Here is a 15,839-nt window from a genome sequence, read left to right as displayed (position 1 = left end):
TAGACAGGTATATAAAAAATAAATAATTAAAAATAAAGTCTTTAAAGAGACAGTAAAAGTAATATATAAAATAAGCCACATAAAGTTGGAAATCACACACAGAGTCTGGATTATGTTGTCTTTGGGATTTTTTAACTGTATAAAGACATTTGATTGTAAAAGCTGCTAAGTAAATATATATATATATATATATATATATATATATATATATATATATATATATATATATATATATATTAAAGGTATCTCAATTTCAAAATCTGTGTCTAAGGATACATTGCTTTGGAAAAGAGGTTCTGCTTTTGTTTCCACAGCAGATGAGAACCTGTGGGTTGCTTCCAGGCTAATACGGTTTGATCAGCCAAGACCCCCTGAAAGGTCTCTGATGATACCACAGCCCAGATGATCCAACCTCCAGAACAACTTCAAGGCAACTTGCTGAGACAATCTATCCTCACAGACTAGAGCCAAGATTTGTTCATAATTTTTAGTTCTCTCAGGATCCTCATAAGATTGCCAGCACCCTCAACCAGCAGGAAGTAGTATGAGAAGCTACACACAAGTTTCCAAAATATTGTTTATAAAATTTTATTTTTTATTTAAAGCAGGTTTATGTAGCTTGATTTTTTCGCCTCGCCCACAGTCAGGACAAACCTCTGTCACCCGCCAGTCCCACAGCCGCTCAGACCCAACCAAGTAAACACAGAGACTTATTTTGCTTACAAACCGCATGGCCGTGGCAGGCTTCCTGCTAACTGTCCTTATCTTGCTAACTGTGCTTTTATCTTAAATTGATCCATTTCCATACATCTATACCTTGCCATGTGGCTGGTGGCTTACTGGCGTCTTCACATGCTGCTGGTCATGGCAGCGGCTGCAGTGTCTCTGGTCATGGCGGCGGCTGCAGCGTCTCCTTCTGCCCTTCTGTCCTTTTATTTCTCCTCTCTGTTAGTCCCACCTATCTTTCCTGCCTAGCCACGGCCGATCAGGTTTTATTTATTAACCAATCAGAGCAACTTGACATACAGACCATCCCCCAGCACAGCCAAGTGCAGACCATCTCAAACACCTGCACTCAGGCCCATGGTCCTAATCATCCTCTATACGGACCTGCTGGGTAACGCCACAAAGAACCCAAGAAGGGCTCCCACAGGACCTACAGAACATCCCACAGCAGGTTTATTATAAATGCAATCTCTTTCTAAAAAAAGGGCATATTCTAGATATGATAGGATAAAGAGTAACAACTTGTTTAAAATGTTTTGCATTGCTATGGATTTTAGTTTAGTGATACAAATTTAAATTTAATTTTGTTATATTGTATGTATATTTCTACTCTTGTTTAAGGTATTACGTTTATGTAACTCATTAAAATTATAATGGATAATTAAGAAATATAGATTAATAATTAGTCTTCAATGATAGTCAAATTTATAGTCATGCTAATTAAGTTTTCTAGGTATACATAGATATATTTCAATTAGGTAAGTAATCTTCAAACACTTCAAAGACTTACAGAATATGACATTTAAAATATTTTAAAAACTTAGACTTTCTGAACAGTGAGACATGTCTGCTCCTCGCAGTACCAATTTACTTCAAAGAGGAAGATGGGTATTGAAGATGCTCTATAAGGAAATTATCTTCTTGGCAAAAATAGCCATTTGGGAAAAAAACTGCTCTTGCCTAGACTGCTGATAATATGTTGTGTAAACTCAACATGCAGGAACCAAAGGAAGGTGACCATGGAACTTTGCAAGATGAGATGGTCCTTCAGGTTCCTGCTTTGCAGAGGAGACTGCCAGACATTCTACAGGACACAGAGAAAAGTGACTGAGAGGCTCTAAGCCTGTGGGCTGAAGATGGATGCCCCAACATTACAGAGGAACTTTTGATGACTGTCCAGGCAGGCAGCTGTCTTTGTCATTCTAGATTTTTCGAAGTTGCTTACAATGCTCTTCCTGTTTACTTATGTAATATATTATCCTTCTGAGGTCTTTGATGTAGTTGAAGACTAGATAGTTATAATTGTAATTTTCTTGGTTATGATAAAAGATAAATTAGATATAAAACTTTAGACTCACAAATATCGGATAGATAGAATATTTTCTTTAATTTTACAAAATACAAATAGACTAGATATTATAACTGTAATTCTTGCTTGATAACTGTTTTGTTATCTGTACTTTTAATCTTTCCTTTTTAATTTAACAGAAAAGGGGAAGTGATGTGGAAATGTCTTTCTGTGTGCTGTGAATATGTGTTGTTCTGATTGATTGATAAATAAAGTTTTGGTCTATGGCAAGGCAGCTTAGAGGCAGGTGGGAAATTCAAGGAGAGAGACAGGAAGAAGGCTGGGAGAGATGCCAGCAAGCCACCCAAGGAACAGCATGTAATGGCACACAGATAAAGCCACAGAACATGTGGCAACAAATAGATTAACAGAACAGGACTGAGTATATTTGTAGGAGCTAGTCAGTGGTAGTCCTGAGATAATGGCAAAGCAGTTTTAATTAATATAAGCTTCTGAGTGATTATTTTGTTTGATTATTTTATAAGCATTGTGGGATCTGTGGGGCTGGGCCTGACCAGGGAAAACTGCTGTGGGATGTTCTGTATAGCAAATGTGTTGCTCTGATTGGTTAGTAAATAAAACACTGATTGGCCCGTGGCTAGGCGGGAAGTATAGCTGGGACTAACAGAGAGGAGAAATAAAAGAACAGGAAGACAGAAGGAGTCACTGCCAGCCGCCACCCTGACAAGCAGCATGAAAAGATGCTGGTAAGCCACGAGCCACGTGGCAAGGTATAGATTTATGGAAATGGATTAATTTAAGCTATAAGAACAGTTAGCAAGAAGCCTGCCATGGCCATACAGTTTGTAAGCAATATAAGTCTCTGTGTTTACTTGGTTGGGTCTGAGCGGCTGTGGGATTGGCGGGAGACAAAGATTTGTCCTGACTGTGGGCAAGGCAGGAAAACTCAAGCTACAAAGAAAACTTTTAGCAACAGAGTATGGTTATGCTTTGTTTACTATGCCACTATATTCAAATATCCCTCATGATTTTTTAAAATAAAAGACTGGATACAAGTCTGGAAATATTTGTATCTATACTGGTTCCCACACTATACACATTTTAAAATCATCTGGATCAGTGGTTCTCAACCTTCCTGTTTGTTATGACCCTTTAAGACAGTTTCTCATGTTATGGTGACACCCAGCCATAAAATTATTCCATTGCTATTTCATAATTGTAATTTTTCTACTGTCATGAATTGTAATATAAATATCTGATATAAAGGGTGTCTGATATTTGACCTCTAAAGGGGTCACAACCCACATATTGATAATCACTGATCTAGATCCATATCACAGGCCATAAAATATTCATATCTATGCTGGTTACCACACTGTACACACTCTTAAAATCACTATAGACTTATGCTTCAGTACATGAGGCATAATATTTGGTGACTTGGATATTTTGTCACTTTTCTTTTCCTTTCTTTTGTCTCAGTATCTATGTCATTATGTTTACTGCATGTAACATAAAATAGTATGCCTTAGTAACAAGTTTGAACTTAATGTTTGATGAGGACAATATGTATAATGTTAATCAGTTTAGAAAGTGGTTTAATGATCCCTTGTGAAAAATACATTTCATTAGCAATCGCTAGAGGGAAGGGAGGATGGTGAAAGCTAAGAAAAAGGAGCAGGAATTTATAAATAGACAGTGGATGCTATAAGTATGTACTAAAGTAGAACACAAAATGCTATTAAAGTCTATTAATGTATGTGAATCAAAATTTGTCCAAACATAAACAAAAATGATATCACATTTACAGCAAAATGGAAGAAACTATAAAGAATTATTTCAAGTAAAAGAAGCCAGAATCTTTAGAACAATACCTCATTTTTTGTTATAGAGAACCTCAAGGTATGTGTGTGTGAATGCATGCAGGTGTGTATCTGTGTGCATGTGTGTGTTTATAAGTGTGTGTAATGAGAGAAGAAATACCACAAGAGAGGAAGAAAAGATCAAAAGGAGAGGTTAAAAGAAAGAATAATATAATATATAAAAGCAGAGATGGGGCTTTTGGGAATTGGTAAGAGGGCCAGGAATGGGAGAGAGCAGTGGGATTAAAAATTAGAGCAAAGGCAGCACAAATATGACATAAAGAAATCCTCTTCATATGTATCTTTCAATAATTTTCAATTTTTACAAAATTATTCAAGGACTTATAAACACTTCTAGTTTCTGTTTCCTTGCCTATATAGCTTCATTTTAATATATACAGTTCTGATTTTGCCCCAACACAGCCATACCTAATCCTTGGTTGGCTTTACTGGGTAATAATGATTGCATTTTGTCAGAAAACTCATCTCCCCGGTCAACCAGAGCTTCCTTCAATACTTCATATCCATGCAGCACCACTGTGGGCTTCATGCCCAGATACACAGTGAATACAGGGCCATACTCTTCTGCTAGCTGGAAACAGAACAGGGATGATAACGAGAGAAAATATATTTATTCATAATGAAGAGACATTTTAATATTTATCTACTAATTAATTTTAGACCCAGTAATTTAATAAGAAATTTCACTTAAACAGCCACTATGATTATGGTCTTCTAACATTGTTGTTACTACTATTCTTCTATGCAACATATTTGCTCAATTTTTTTCCTTTCCCTGTCAAACCTACATTTGTATCACATTTCTCTTCCTGTCTGCTCTTATAATAAACAATATTTTTTTCCTGAGTATAATGTATCACTCTCTGTTGCTCCACCTATAAACTAATAATCATCTCCTATCATCCATTTTTATGTCATCCTTTATGATAAGGTCTCTGAGTTTTAACAGTACTTTGAACACAGCAGGAGGGACCGTCTGCTCTCCAGACTGAACCTTATATAAGGCTTTATACATTCCAATCACCCTTACAATCAGTTGCATGCACAGAGCATGGTGCCAAGCAGAGATTCGTTAATATTAAATGTAAACACAGTCAAGCAACCTGTGAGGAATAATTACATGTTAAAGAAATAGAAACTAAAGCTCAGAGAGATTTTAAAACTTGCCCCAAGCCACCAGTTAATTCTGAGTATCCAGCCCAGGAAGAATTGCTATAGTGGCAGTAAGTCCTCCGGTGATTGGCTGTCTCAGAGAAAAGATAGATTTCTGGTCATTCCATTAGACTTTAGGGAATGACTGCTGCCACCTGAATCAATGATACAGCAGCCATTGACTCATTTTCATCCAGAAAACATGATAATAATTCAAAATTCCTGAATCCTTAGTTATGTCTTTGGCTTCAAATAAATATATCCTCTAGAAAAAATGTAGACTTATAAATCAACAGATTTTTGTAATTCAACACAGTTTCATTTGCACTGCAGTTTATCAGAGAATAATTGCTTTACTGAAAAAGGACCTTGGACAGGATGTGAACAGAGACTGTTCTGACCCTGAGAATGTAAAAAATCACCTCCTGGACCCCATTTCCTTCTAGCATTATGTAGAGCGAAACTTTGCCAGCTGCCCAGGTTTGTCTTTTTTTTTAATTAAGAAATTTTTATTCATTTTACATACCAACCACAGATCCCCCTCTTATCCCTCCTACCACTTTTCCCAGCTTCCCCCATCCCAGTCCCACCCCCTCTTCAGAAAAGGTAAAGCCTTCCATGGGGAGTCAGCAAAGCCTGGTATATTCAGTTGAGGCAGGTCCAAGCCTCTGCCCCCTGCATCAAGGCTGTGCAAGAAGTCCCACTATAGGTAATGGGCTCCTAAGAGCCAACTCATGCACCAGGGATAGATCCTGATCCCACTGCCAGAGGCCCCTTAAACAGACCAAGCTACACAATTATATTGCTTATGCAGAGGGCCTAGTCCAGCTCTGCAATTGTTGTTCTAAAGTTTGTGAGTTCACACTAGCTTGCCCCATAATGATTTTGATGCTTCTTTCTCATAGAATTTCTCTTCTCTCTCTTTGACTGGACTTCTGGAGCTCAGCTTGGTGCTTGGCTGTGAATCTCTGCATTTGCTTCCATTAGTTACTGGATGAAGGCTCTATGATGACAGTTAGGGCATTCACCAATCTAATTACCAGGGTAGGCCAGCTCAGGTACCCTATCTACTACTACTAGTAGTCTAAGATGGAGTAATCGTTGTGGATTCCTGGAACTTCCCTAGCACCAGGTTTCTCCCCATCCCCATGATGTCTCCCTCTATCAATGTATCTCTTTCATTACTCTCCCACTCGGTTCCTGTTCCAGCATGAACATCCTGCTCCCTTATGTTCTCATCACCTATCCTCTACCCTCTATTTCCCTCTATTGCCCCCAGTTTACTCAGGAAAACTCATATATTTACTTTTTCTAAGGTGATCCATATATTATTCTTAGGTTTGTCTTAAAAATGTTTTTCCATTCTTGGACTGGGGAAATGGTTTCATGCATAAAGCACCTACTGTGCTCACATAAAGCAAAGCACAGTCACAGACATAGGCAATCTTATCACTCTCGTGACAAGAGAAACAGAGAGGAGAATCCCCAGAAGCTCAGAGCCATTGAGCCAGAAACACACAGTAGTGACAGATACACACCAGTGACAAAGGCACTGTCTTAAATAAAGTGGAAAATAGACACAAACCCAGTGTCATCCTCTGATTGCTCCTCAATGTGACACATGTGCACCCACTCAAACACACATATCCACACACATGTATCCACATCATATACACATACTGTCACTCTTCACTTGGGCCTTCAGATATCTGATGAGTAACTAAAAGCAGTACAAAACCTAACACTCTGCCTTCAGAATGTACATGCCCCCTTACCTTATACGGTGGTTCAATTCCTGTTGGACTCTATAGGTAAGCATTCAAGTGTTTATCTAAAGTGGCCAGTCCTCCTGCTTCAAGGTTGAAGCCATAGACATGACTAAGGTCTTTTCAAGCTCACAGGTTCTGTTATAGAGCCTCTACAGTGATCCTGAAATCCTTTAGTTATTATCCTAAACCACCAGGAACAGTAGTTCTCTGCAGACAGCTCACTCTGTGAAGGATATACTCCCTAAATAAGGGTAGCAACATCATGGGAATCAAAGTACCCCATCTAGAATCACAGGAGGTTTCCCCTTAGTTTAGTAACCTCCTGGACAAAAATGAAATCAGTTTTCCCAGTATGAGATGAGCATCATCCCCTACCCTCAGGAACCAGAAACTTCCTCAACACTGATAAGTAAGACTATGATGTGAAAATCCCTAAAGTCTTGCCTTTTTTTTCACCTGTAAAAAACCTCAAAACTGTCAACCCAAAGAAAGCCACTGAGTCTTTCTCTGTCAGAGTGGCTACAGTGATATGAAAATACCTTTCCTTGTCATACTGTTAACCTCTATACCTATATCTGTTTTAAGACAAATGGTTAAAACTAGTCAGTCGAAACCCCAAGTGCTAAGCTTTTCTTCTTGGCCCCTGGTAACATCTGAGTGGAATTTAGGAGCCCATATTATTTAGTACTAAGTGTAGTGGGGAAAGAAACTCCATTTTATGCTAGACATCCATCTTGGTACCCACTAGCCACTTGTCTCTCACTCCAGTCCCTGAATGGTAAGTTCCCAGTAACCCTGACTCTGTGAACCCCCAACCCAGAAATTTACAGTTGTGACCATATTATTTGTTATGATATGACTAACTGCTTTTGGGGAGTTGTAACTTGCTTACTTAGATACCCAAATATTGTTTTGAGTCACATGACCTCTCAACTTGGTAGAACAGACCAATTTTTCTTACTTGCATAGATATTAAAGGCCTTCTTGTGATTTTTACATTAAAAAACAATCCTTCCTCATCCCTTCCTTCATAGCATGTCTGAGATTCAACATTGTGGTTATTGTCCTTCTATCAGCTAATCAAGAAATCTTTCACTTATAATTGGATTGAGTCTATGGTCCTTTTCCAGGGGTCACAAACTCTGTAACATTTGGATGCCCCAGCAAGATCCTTATGACAGCCTAGACTCAGGCATGGGGTTTAGGACAGGCCCTGGTAGACTTATGTATTCTGAAACCCAGGCTAAAAGGCTGCCCAAAATCAATAGGAGATAGGCCCCTGAGAGAGGAAGTCAAAAGTGGGCTAGATAGGCCCCAGGGAGACTAGATTTCAACTACTCCACATTTGCAAACTTGAAAACAAAACAAAACAAAATTTTCCAGGTAACATAATTCTGAAGCTCTGACAGATCAATGAGTTGTTCTGTTCTTTTTTGGAGTCTGGACATTTGGAGAGGGAAAGGTGTGATTGGATGCAATCATTGATCCAGTTTCCATAACAGAGGTGTTTCCCTCTTGTCCTTCTGGTTTGGGTATAGGAATGAAGGAACTCTACCACATGATAGAGTTCATTTGGTCTCCCAGATTCTGTTGTTGTGTTGTCTTTTCATGCTCTTATCTTTTCTATTAGACTTATGTTTTCAAGTTCGTTGCAGAGATGACAGTCAGACTGATCACAGCCCAATCACCTCTGAGCTGCATGCTACATTTTTAGGATTTCCACAAGGCAGACTGTCTTGGTTGCCTGTGGTGATATATTGTGTACCCTAATTAACTTGCCTGAGGATCAGATGACAGAAACAGCCACTAGTTTACTCAGAGAGCCCGGCAGTGGTGGCATACATCTTTAATCCCAGCACTTGAAATCTCGTGCCTTTGCTTGGGAAGCACATATGCTTTAATCCCAGGAAGTAATATGGCAGGGCAGAGAAAGATATATAAGGCATGAGGAAACACGAACTCACTGTCTTTAGGCTTAGGATTTCATAGAGGTAATAACTAGTGGCTGACTGTTCTGTTTCTCTGACCTTTCATCTTTCACCCTGGTATCTGGCTCTGGGTTTTTTTTTTTTTTTTTTTCATTAAAAGACCATCAAAGATTCTAACAACATCTGTTGTCCAACTTGTGGGGAATGGATTCCTGAAAAAGCCACTTGCTTGTGGCCTTGCAGACCTTGGCTGAGGTCTGAGCTGCATGAGGCTGGAGTCTCCATGCCACATGGGCCAGAGTCCCTAACCTCCTGGCAAAGTTTTTGTTGCAGACTCTCTGCAGCAAACTCCATTACCTTTGGGGGCTTCAAAATCCATAGGAGTTAGTTGCTTTCTTGTGTACCCTTGTGCAGACAGCTGGATGTTTGGCTTCTTTTTCCCTGGTGGGTTATGGGCTCTCCCTGGATCCCCATCTTGGGCTGCTATCATACTAGGTAGCTGCCTTGAAACCCACCCAGGCTTCTACTGTTCTATGCAGAAGCAGTCAGCCTCATATCTGAATTGTCATTGTCGGCATATTTGGTGAGACAATTGGGATTTCTTGAAGGGAGAAATTAGGTTAAAAAGGAATGTTTTCCCACATTAAAAATGAGAAACATTTTTACAATGCAGGGAATTTTGCCTCTGTTTGATAATACAATTGATAGTCTGAAAATGGAACAATTAAATGAGAGGATAATTAATATAGATGGGATTTATGTAATGTTAATTACAAATATTTCTGTTTTATCATTAAAAAAGTTCATTAATGTAAGTGCCAAGATAAAAATTTAGAAAAACTTGTTAAAACAGATCATAGAGGCTGGGCGGTGGTGGCGCATGCCTTTAATCCCAGCACTCGGGAGGCAGAGCCAGGCGGATCTCTGTGAGTTCGAGGCCAGCCTGGGCTACCAAGTGAGTTCCAGGAAAGGCACAAAGCTACACAGAAAAACCCTGTCTCGAAAAACCAAAAAAAAAAAAAAAAATCGTAGAGAAATTCAGACCCAGACAGAGGAATTTAAAGGTGAACAAATCTCAGCATTGCAATGTATGGCTACAGAGAAACAGCCTAAGGCTTTCAAACAACCAACCTTAATCTATCCAGTAACCTTACAGGAACTGCCACATGCTCAAGGCTGTGTAAGAGCTGACTGAACTCCATTGCAAATGTTAGATTTGAGGAGATTCAAAGAAGCTATAGTCTCATATGGCATGCATTCCCCATTTGTGAACCAGATGTAGATGTTAAACTCATGTCTACTTGTAATAGAATAATCCCTTAAGACTGGAGAGATTTGGTTACAACTGTCTTAGAAGCTGATCCCCAATTACAATGGAGGACCTGGTGGAAGGATGAGGTTAAGACCACTGAACAATGAAATAGGGCTAGAGGTATAGAAATCACCCAAGATCAACTTCTTGGAGAGGGAGATTATGTTAATGTAGAAAGGCAATCTCTATATGATGACCATACCTTGACTTTATGCTGAATGGCAACCTTGAATGCTTGGGACAGAATTGGAGAATAGGAAAGAAAATTGAGTCATTTACAAAAGTTATACAGGGCCCAAAAGAAACCTTCACTGATTTCTTACAAAGATTGTTTCCAGCAGTAAATAGAATGACACCAAATTCAGAAGCTAGATAGGTAATAATTGAATCTTTGGCTTTTGAAAATGCCAATGCACAATGCAAAAGGATAATTAGGCCATTAAAGGCAAGATCAGCACCTTTGGAGGAATGAATCCTAGATACAATTAATATTGAATCTCATGACCATGTTGATACTTGGATAGAAGAAGTGATTTCCAGAGATTTAAAGAAAAATAGTAATGTCAGATGTTTCAACTGTCATAAAAAAAAGTCACCTAAAAAGGGACTATAAACAGGGCATTCCTAGAAACAATGTTTTTTTCAAGGAACAATGGCAACAGAATGTCTTTTCCTTCTGGATTATGCAGAAGGTGTGGCAAAGGCAAACACTGGATTAATGAGTGTAGATCAACAAGGGGCAGATAAGTTAATCCTTTGCCTTTGCAATTGGGAAACTCCCTGAGGGGCCTCTCAAAAGACCCCATGACAAATTTGTTTCAGTCCTTTCTTGCCACTGTAGAAAAAAATCTCTTCCCAGAGCAGTTAAAGAATGTAATGCTTATTGTAAAAAACCATACTGCTCAGGGAGATAGAACAGCTATAGAAAAGAGAACAAAAAATTCAGAATAAATATAAATCAAAATTGATAAAGATTAGATGTAGAACCTCCCCAAAGTTGGGGTTGGGGAAGGGTTTTGTTTTTGTCTTTCAGGAGAATGAAGGCATCCAGCTAAGGAATCTGAAGAACACTGGACAAATGAGACATCTGAAGAAAAAGGACAAATCATCCAGAAAAAATATCCTATGAAAATGATTTTCTGCAATGAATCATGACCATGCCTAAAAGTGAATCCAAAGTCTCCAAAAACATGATTTGACTCCACAATGATGATTCCATCAGGTTAATAGCCTATGATGACACTCACCACCCAAAGATTGGCTTTGGACTACAAACTGTTCAGGACAATGTCCAGATGGCTAGCTGAGATGATTCAGCCTTACAGACTACTCAAGCAAGGACTTGAGACAAGCCCTGCACTTTTCCATTATTCAGAGACTGAACAAATGATACACCTAACTCTCCTAGGATTTGATGAGTAACCCAAAAATTTTCTTTTCAGGATTCTCTAAAGATGCCCACCCCCACACAGCAGAAAGTAATTTTAAGAACACAATGTCCACATTCCCAAGAAGTGAGATAGGTGAGTTTTGCCATTTCAATGGACTATGGATAATTGTCATTGTTTAGGATGGTTGGTTACAAGTTGTTAATTGTTAATGGTGAGGAAATAGGCTAAACAAAGGAAATTAGATTTGGGGTTCTTGTTTAAAAAAAATAAAACAAAAAAGAGGATATAGATCTGATAAGATAAAAGGTAGATTAGAGAATCTACACTGAAAAAAAGATATAGAAATGATGTGTAAAGGGTAGATTATTAAATTTACTCTGAAAAGAAAAAAAAGAGAATATAGATATGATAAAATAAAAAGGTAGATTATTGAATCTACTTTTAGAAAGCAACTACTAGTTTTAAATATTTTACATTGGATTGGAGTTTGCTTATTGTATACAAATTATGTATATTGATACAAATTTGAGATTGATTTTGTTAGAAAATACTGTACATATATTTCTACTCTTGTTTAAGATATTATATTTATACAGCTTATTTAACAATGTAATACAAATTTCTAGTTCTTGAAAGTTATTGTTACCAACTAATTAGTATATAAAAATTGTTCATAAGGGAGATTGGTCTGTAATTCTCTTTCTTTGTTGCATCTTTGTGTGGTTAGAGTATCAGAGTAACTGTAGCCTCATAAAAGGAGTTTGGTAATATTCTTTCTGTTTCTAACATGTGGAACAATTTGAAGAGTGTTGGTATTAGCTCTTCTTTGAAAATCTGGGCTGAAACCATTTGGCCCTGGGTTTTTACTGGTTGGGAAACTTTTAATAACTGTTTCTATTTCCTTAGGGGTATTGGTCTATTTAAATTGTTTATCTGGTTTTTATTTAACTTTGGTATGTGGTATCTATCCAGAAAATTGTCCATTTCTTTTAGATTTTCCAATTTTGTGGAGTACAGGTTTTTGAAGTATGACCTGATGATTCTCTGGATTTCCTCATTGTCTGTTGTTATGTCTCCATTTTCATTTCTGATTTTGTTAATTTGGATGCTCTCTCTCTCTCTGCCTTTTGGTTAGTTTGGATAAGGGTTTGTCTATTTTGTTGATTTTTCTCAAAGAACCAGCTCTTTGTTTCATTGATTCTTTGTATTGTAAGGGAGGCCTTACATTCTTATAGGAGAGAATGGGGGTTGGGAGAGGGAGGCTGGATGGGGCGAGAGGAGGGAAGGGGGGATCTTTGATTGGTATGTAAAATGAATAAAAATTTTTCTTTTTCTTCTTTTTTTTTGTTTTTTTGAGACAGGGTTTCTCTATGTAGCTTTGCACCTTTCCTGGATCTTGCTCTGTAGACCAGGCTGGCTTCATACTCACAAAGATCTGCCTGGTTCTGCCTCCCAAGTGCTTGGATTAAAGGCATGCACCACCACTGCCCTGCAAAAAATTTTCTTAATAAAAAAAAGTAAAACAAAAGGAGTGAATACTAATAACCACATGATAGAGTCAATATTAGGCTATTTTGAGATTTTTCTCTGCCAACAGAATTACTCCAAATCTCTTTACTTTAGCCTCAGACAGACCCTTCAGGCAAGGACAAAGAGCAGTCACATTCTCCACCAAAATATCACAAGATCTTTGGGCAGCTTACTAAAATTCTTCTCCTCTGAAACTTCTTGTTCCAGATCCCCACATTCCAAATCACCCTCAGCACCACTGTCTTCCATGCTCCTACTAATATGGCCCATTAAGAAGTACTTAAAGCACTCCACTGCTTTCCTAACCCTAAGTCCAAAGTTCAAATTCCTCCAAACAAGAAGTGGTCAGAACAACAATGTTCCACTCCTGGTACTAACTTCTGTCTTAGTTAGGGTTTTATTGCTATGAAGAGACACCATGATCATAGCCTCTCTTATAAAGAAAAGCATTTAATTGGGGCTGGATTATAGGTCCAGAAGTTTAGTCCATTATAATCTTGGCAGAAATATGGATTTTCCCCATGATCTTGAGACTTCTTCCATGCCCCCAATTACCAGGACCACTGGCCTAGAGGTTTCAAATGTGCACCCAAGATAAAATCAATATCCCTAGTCTGTATCTGTCTCAGCAGATTTCCAATCTACTAAAGATTGCAAACTGCTCCAAACACAACAGACTCAGGGAGTTCTTTGGAATCAGCCAGTCCTGAACTTGCTAAAAACCATTGTAACTAAAATGCTTCTGGTGAAATTTCCTGCCTGCTTGAGCCCCAGCTTTGGGCCAGCATTCCAGACTTGTGAAAGCTATGTGCACTTCACTGACCCCAGGTATTCAAACAGAACCTGGGCAGCAATTCAGATGTACCCTGCCCTGTCCAGCCTTTAACCAGCAATTGAATTTTTCTAGGCTCTGACAATAATGTCCTAATTTCAGTTGAGAAGCAATTACTGAAATATGTATGTTGTTGCTCCTCTCCAAAAAGGGCTGGAATATTAGGTCCATGGGAAACTAGTTCCCTTCTATGAAAGAAGCCATTTCCCTATCACTGTCAAAGAGACAAATGACTCTCTGTGATATCTATTAGCATACCAAAGCGCATGCTGCTTCCAGGATCCTTCAGTATCACAAATACTTGTTAAAATGGGAGAGTAACAAAAGCATACAAAAAAAAATTACTCAAGAAGGGGGCTTGCATCCGATTAAATGGATTACTTTGTGGCCACCAAATTTTACCTGGGAAAAACAAAAGTTTATTTTCTCTGCCTCTCCACTTTACACATCCTATTTGTATGCATCATTTGTAAAAAATCAGTGTCAAACACTATAGCTCTCAGGGGCCCTAAAATTAAATTTCCTAACTCATTTTCCTATAGTCAGTGGGGAATGTAATGGACTAAATTCCTTTCCTGTTATTATTAATGTTACCATAGGTTCTTGCATCATAAACTGGGTAAGCACATATATAAAAAAGTCAGCCGGGGGGTGGTGGTGCATGCCTTTAATCCCAGCACTTGGGAGGCAGAGGCAGGTGGACCTCTGTGAGTTCGAGGCCAGCCTGGTCTATAGCATGAGTTCCAAGAAAGGCACCAAAGCTACATAAGAGAAAGACTACCTCAAAAAACAAACAAACAAAAAAATTCAACACAATTAAAACATTAACCTTTAGCTCTACATAAATGTGAATCAGTGATATGATTCATATGGTCTAGAGCCATGTGAGACTATATTAGCTAAAGAAACTCCATTTTATGGTAGGGACTCATTAGATGTTTGTCCCTAACTCCAGTTCCTGAAACATAAGCTTCCAATAACCATGACTGAATGATCCCCACCAAGAAATACACAGCCATGACCATCTACTTGTTATGATATGACTAATTGCTTTTTGGCTTCTGTAACTTTCTTATACATATATTCAGAGATTGTTTTGAGTCTCATTAACCTTTCAATTTGGCAGAACAGAGAAGTTTTTGCTTGCTTGCATAGATATTGAAGGTCTCTTTGTGGTTTTACTTAAAAAAAAAAAACAACAAAAAAAAACAACCCTTCTGTATACCCCTCATCATGACATGCCTGGGATTCAGCTTTAAAGTTGTCATCCTGCTAGTTGATAATCAATACTTTTTTCTCAATATAAATGAATTGAGTCTATAATCTTTTCCCAGGGCTCATAAACTTCATAATACTAAGGATGTATATCATTTACTCATTGAAAATCACTGAAAGGAAGTTAATCACACTTACCATGTTCAGAGACTTGACGATATTTTTCATATCCATTTGTAAAATATTTCCAACAATTGGAAAAGGAGTGGGTCCAGGTGGGAGCTTCCCTTTGCCATGGTGTTGATTCCATAGGAAAAAAAGACTCAAACAAGAAAGGCAAATCCCCAAGATTATAAAAAGAGCCATTGGTACACTTTGAATGAATGCATTGGAAAGCTTCCACTCCAAGAGTTTATAAATGCAGCTCCAAAGAAATAAACTATTTGGACTTTGGATGAGATCTCTTTATCTTCAGTAAACATAGGTTTGTATAAACAAAACTTCCCATTTCCCAACATTGTGTTGCCATTTCAACATAACCCTCCCTTCTTCAGACTGTAATGTGAATTACTATAATTTAACAAATACTATCTATAATGACTATTTTTGGTTGTCAACTTGACTAAATCTAGAATTAGCTAAAATCCAGAAATAGATGACACACAAGTATTTTTTGCTTAAATTGAAGTAGGAAGATCCACTTCTAATCAAGATCTTAAGTCTAAAAGACAAAAACCGTTATCTGGGCCACATCTTCTACTGGAAATTTATATGAGGACATGGAATAAGGAA

The 15,839-nt window shown here is 38.1% G+C and overlaps 1 protein-coding gene across 1 annotated transcript in view; it reads right to left on the bottom strand.

The window, feature by feature from the left end:
* The window catches only part of LOC102914467 (cytochrome P450 2C70-like), a 50,145-nt gene extending 34,653 nt beyond the window's left edge, over positions 1 to 15,492 (bottom strand). The window contains exons 1-2 of the mRNA XM_006986073.4: positions 15,246 to 15,492; positions 4,327 to 4,489 (exon numbers count right to left, since the gene is read on the bottom strand). Coding sequence (XP_006986135.2) covers positions 4,327 to 4,489; positions 15,246 to 15,413 — 331 coding nt within the window. The 5' untranslated portion in view covers positions 15,414 to 15,492. The remainder of the gene's footprint in view (positions 1 to 4,326; positions 4,490 to 15,245) is intronic.
* Positions 15,493 to 15,839: the final 347 nt, after the last annotated feature.

Source organism: Peromyscus maniculatus, chromosome 1 (assembly GCF_049852395.1).
Source record: "Peromyscus maniculatus bairdii isolate BWxNUB_F1_BW_parent chromosome 1, HU_Pman_BW_mat_3.1, whole genome shotgun sequence".
NCBI classification, from domain to species: domain Eukaryota; kingdom Metazoa; phylum Chordata; class Mammalia; order Rodentia; family Cricetidae; genus Peromyscus; species Peromyscus maniculatus.
Note: the sequence above shows the minus strand (reverse complement) of the source record. Positions and strands in the feature narration are given on the sequence as shown.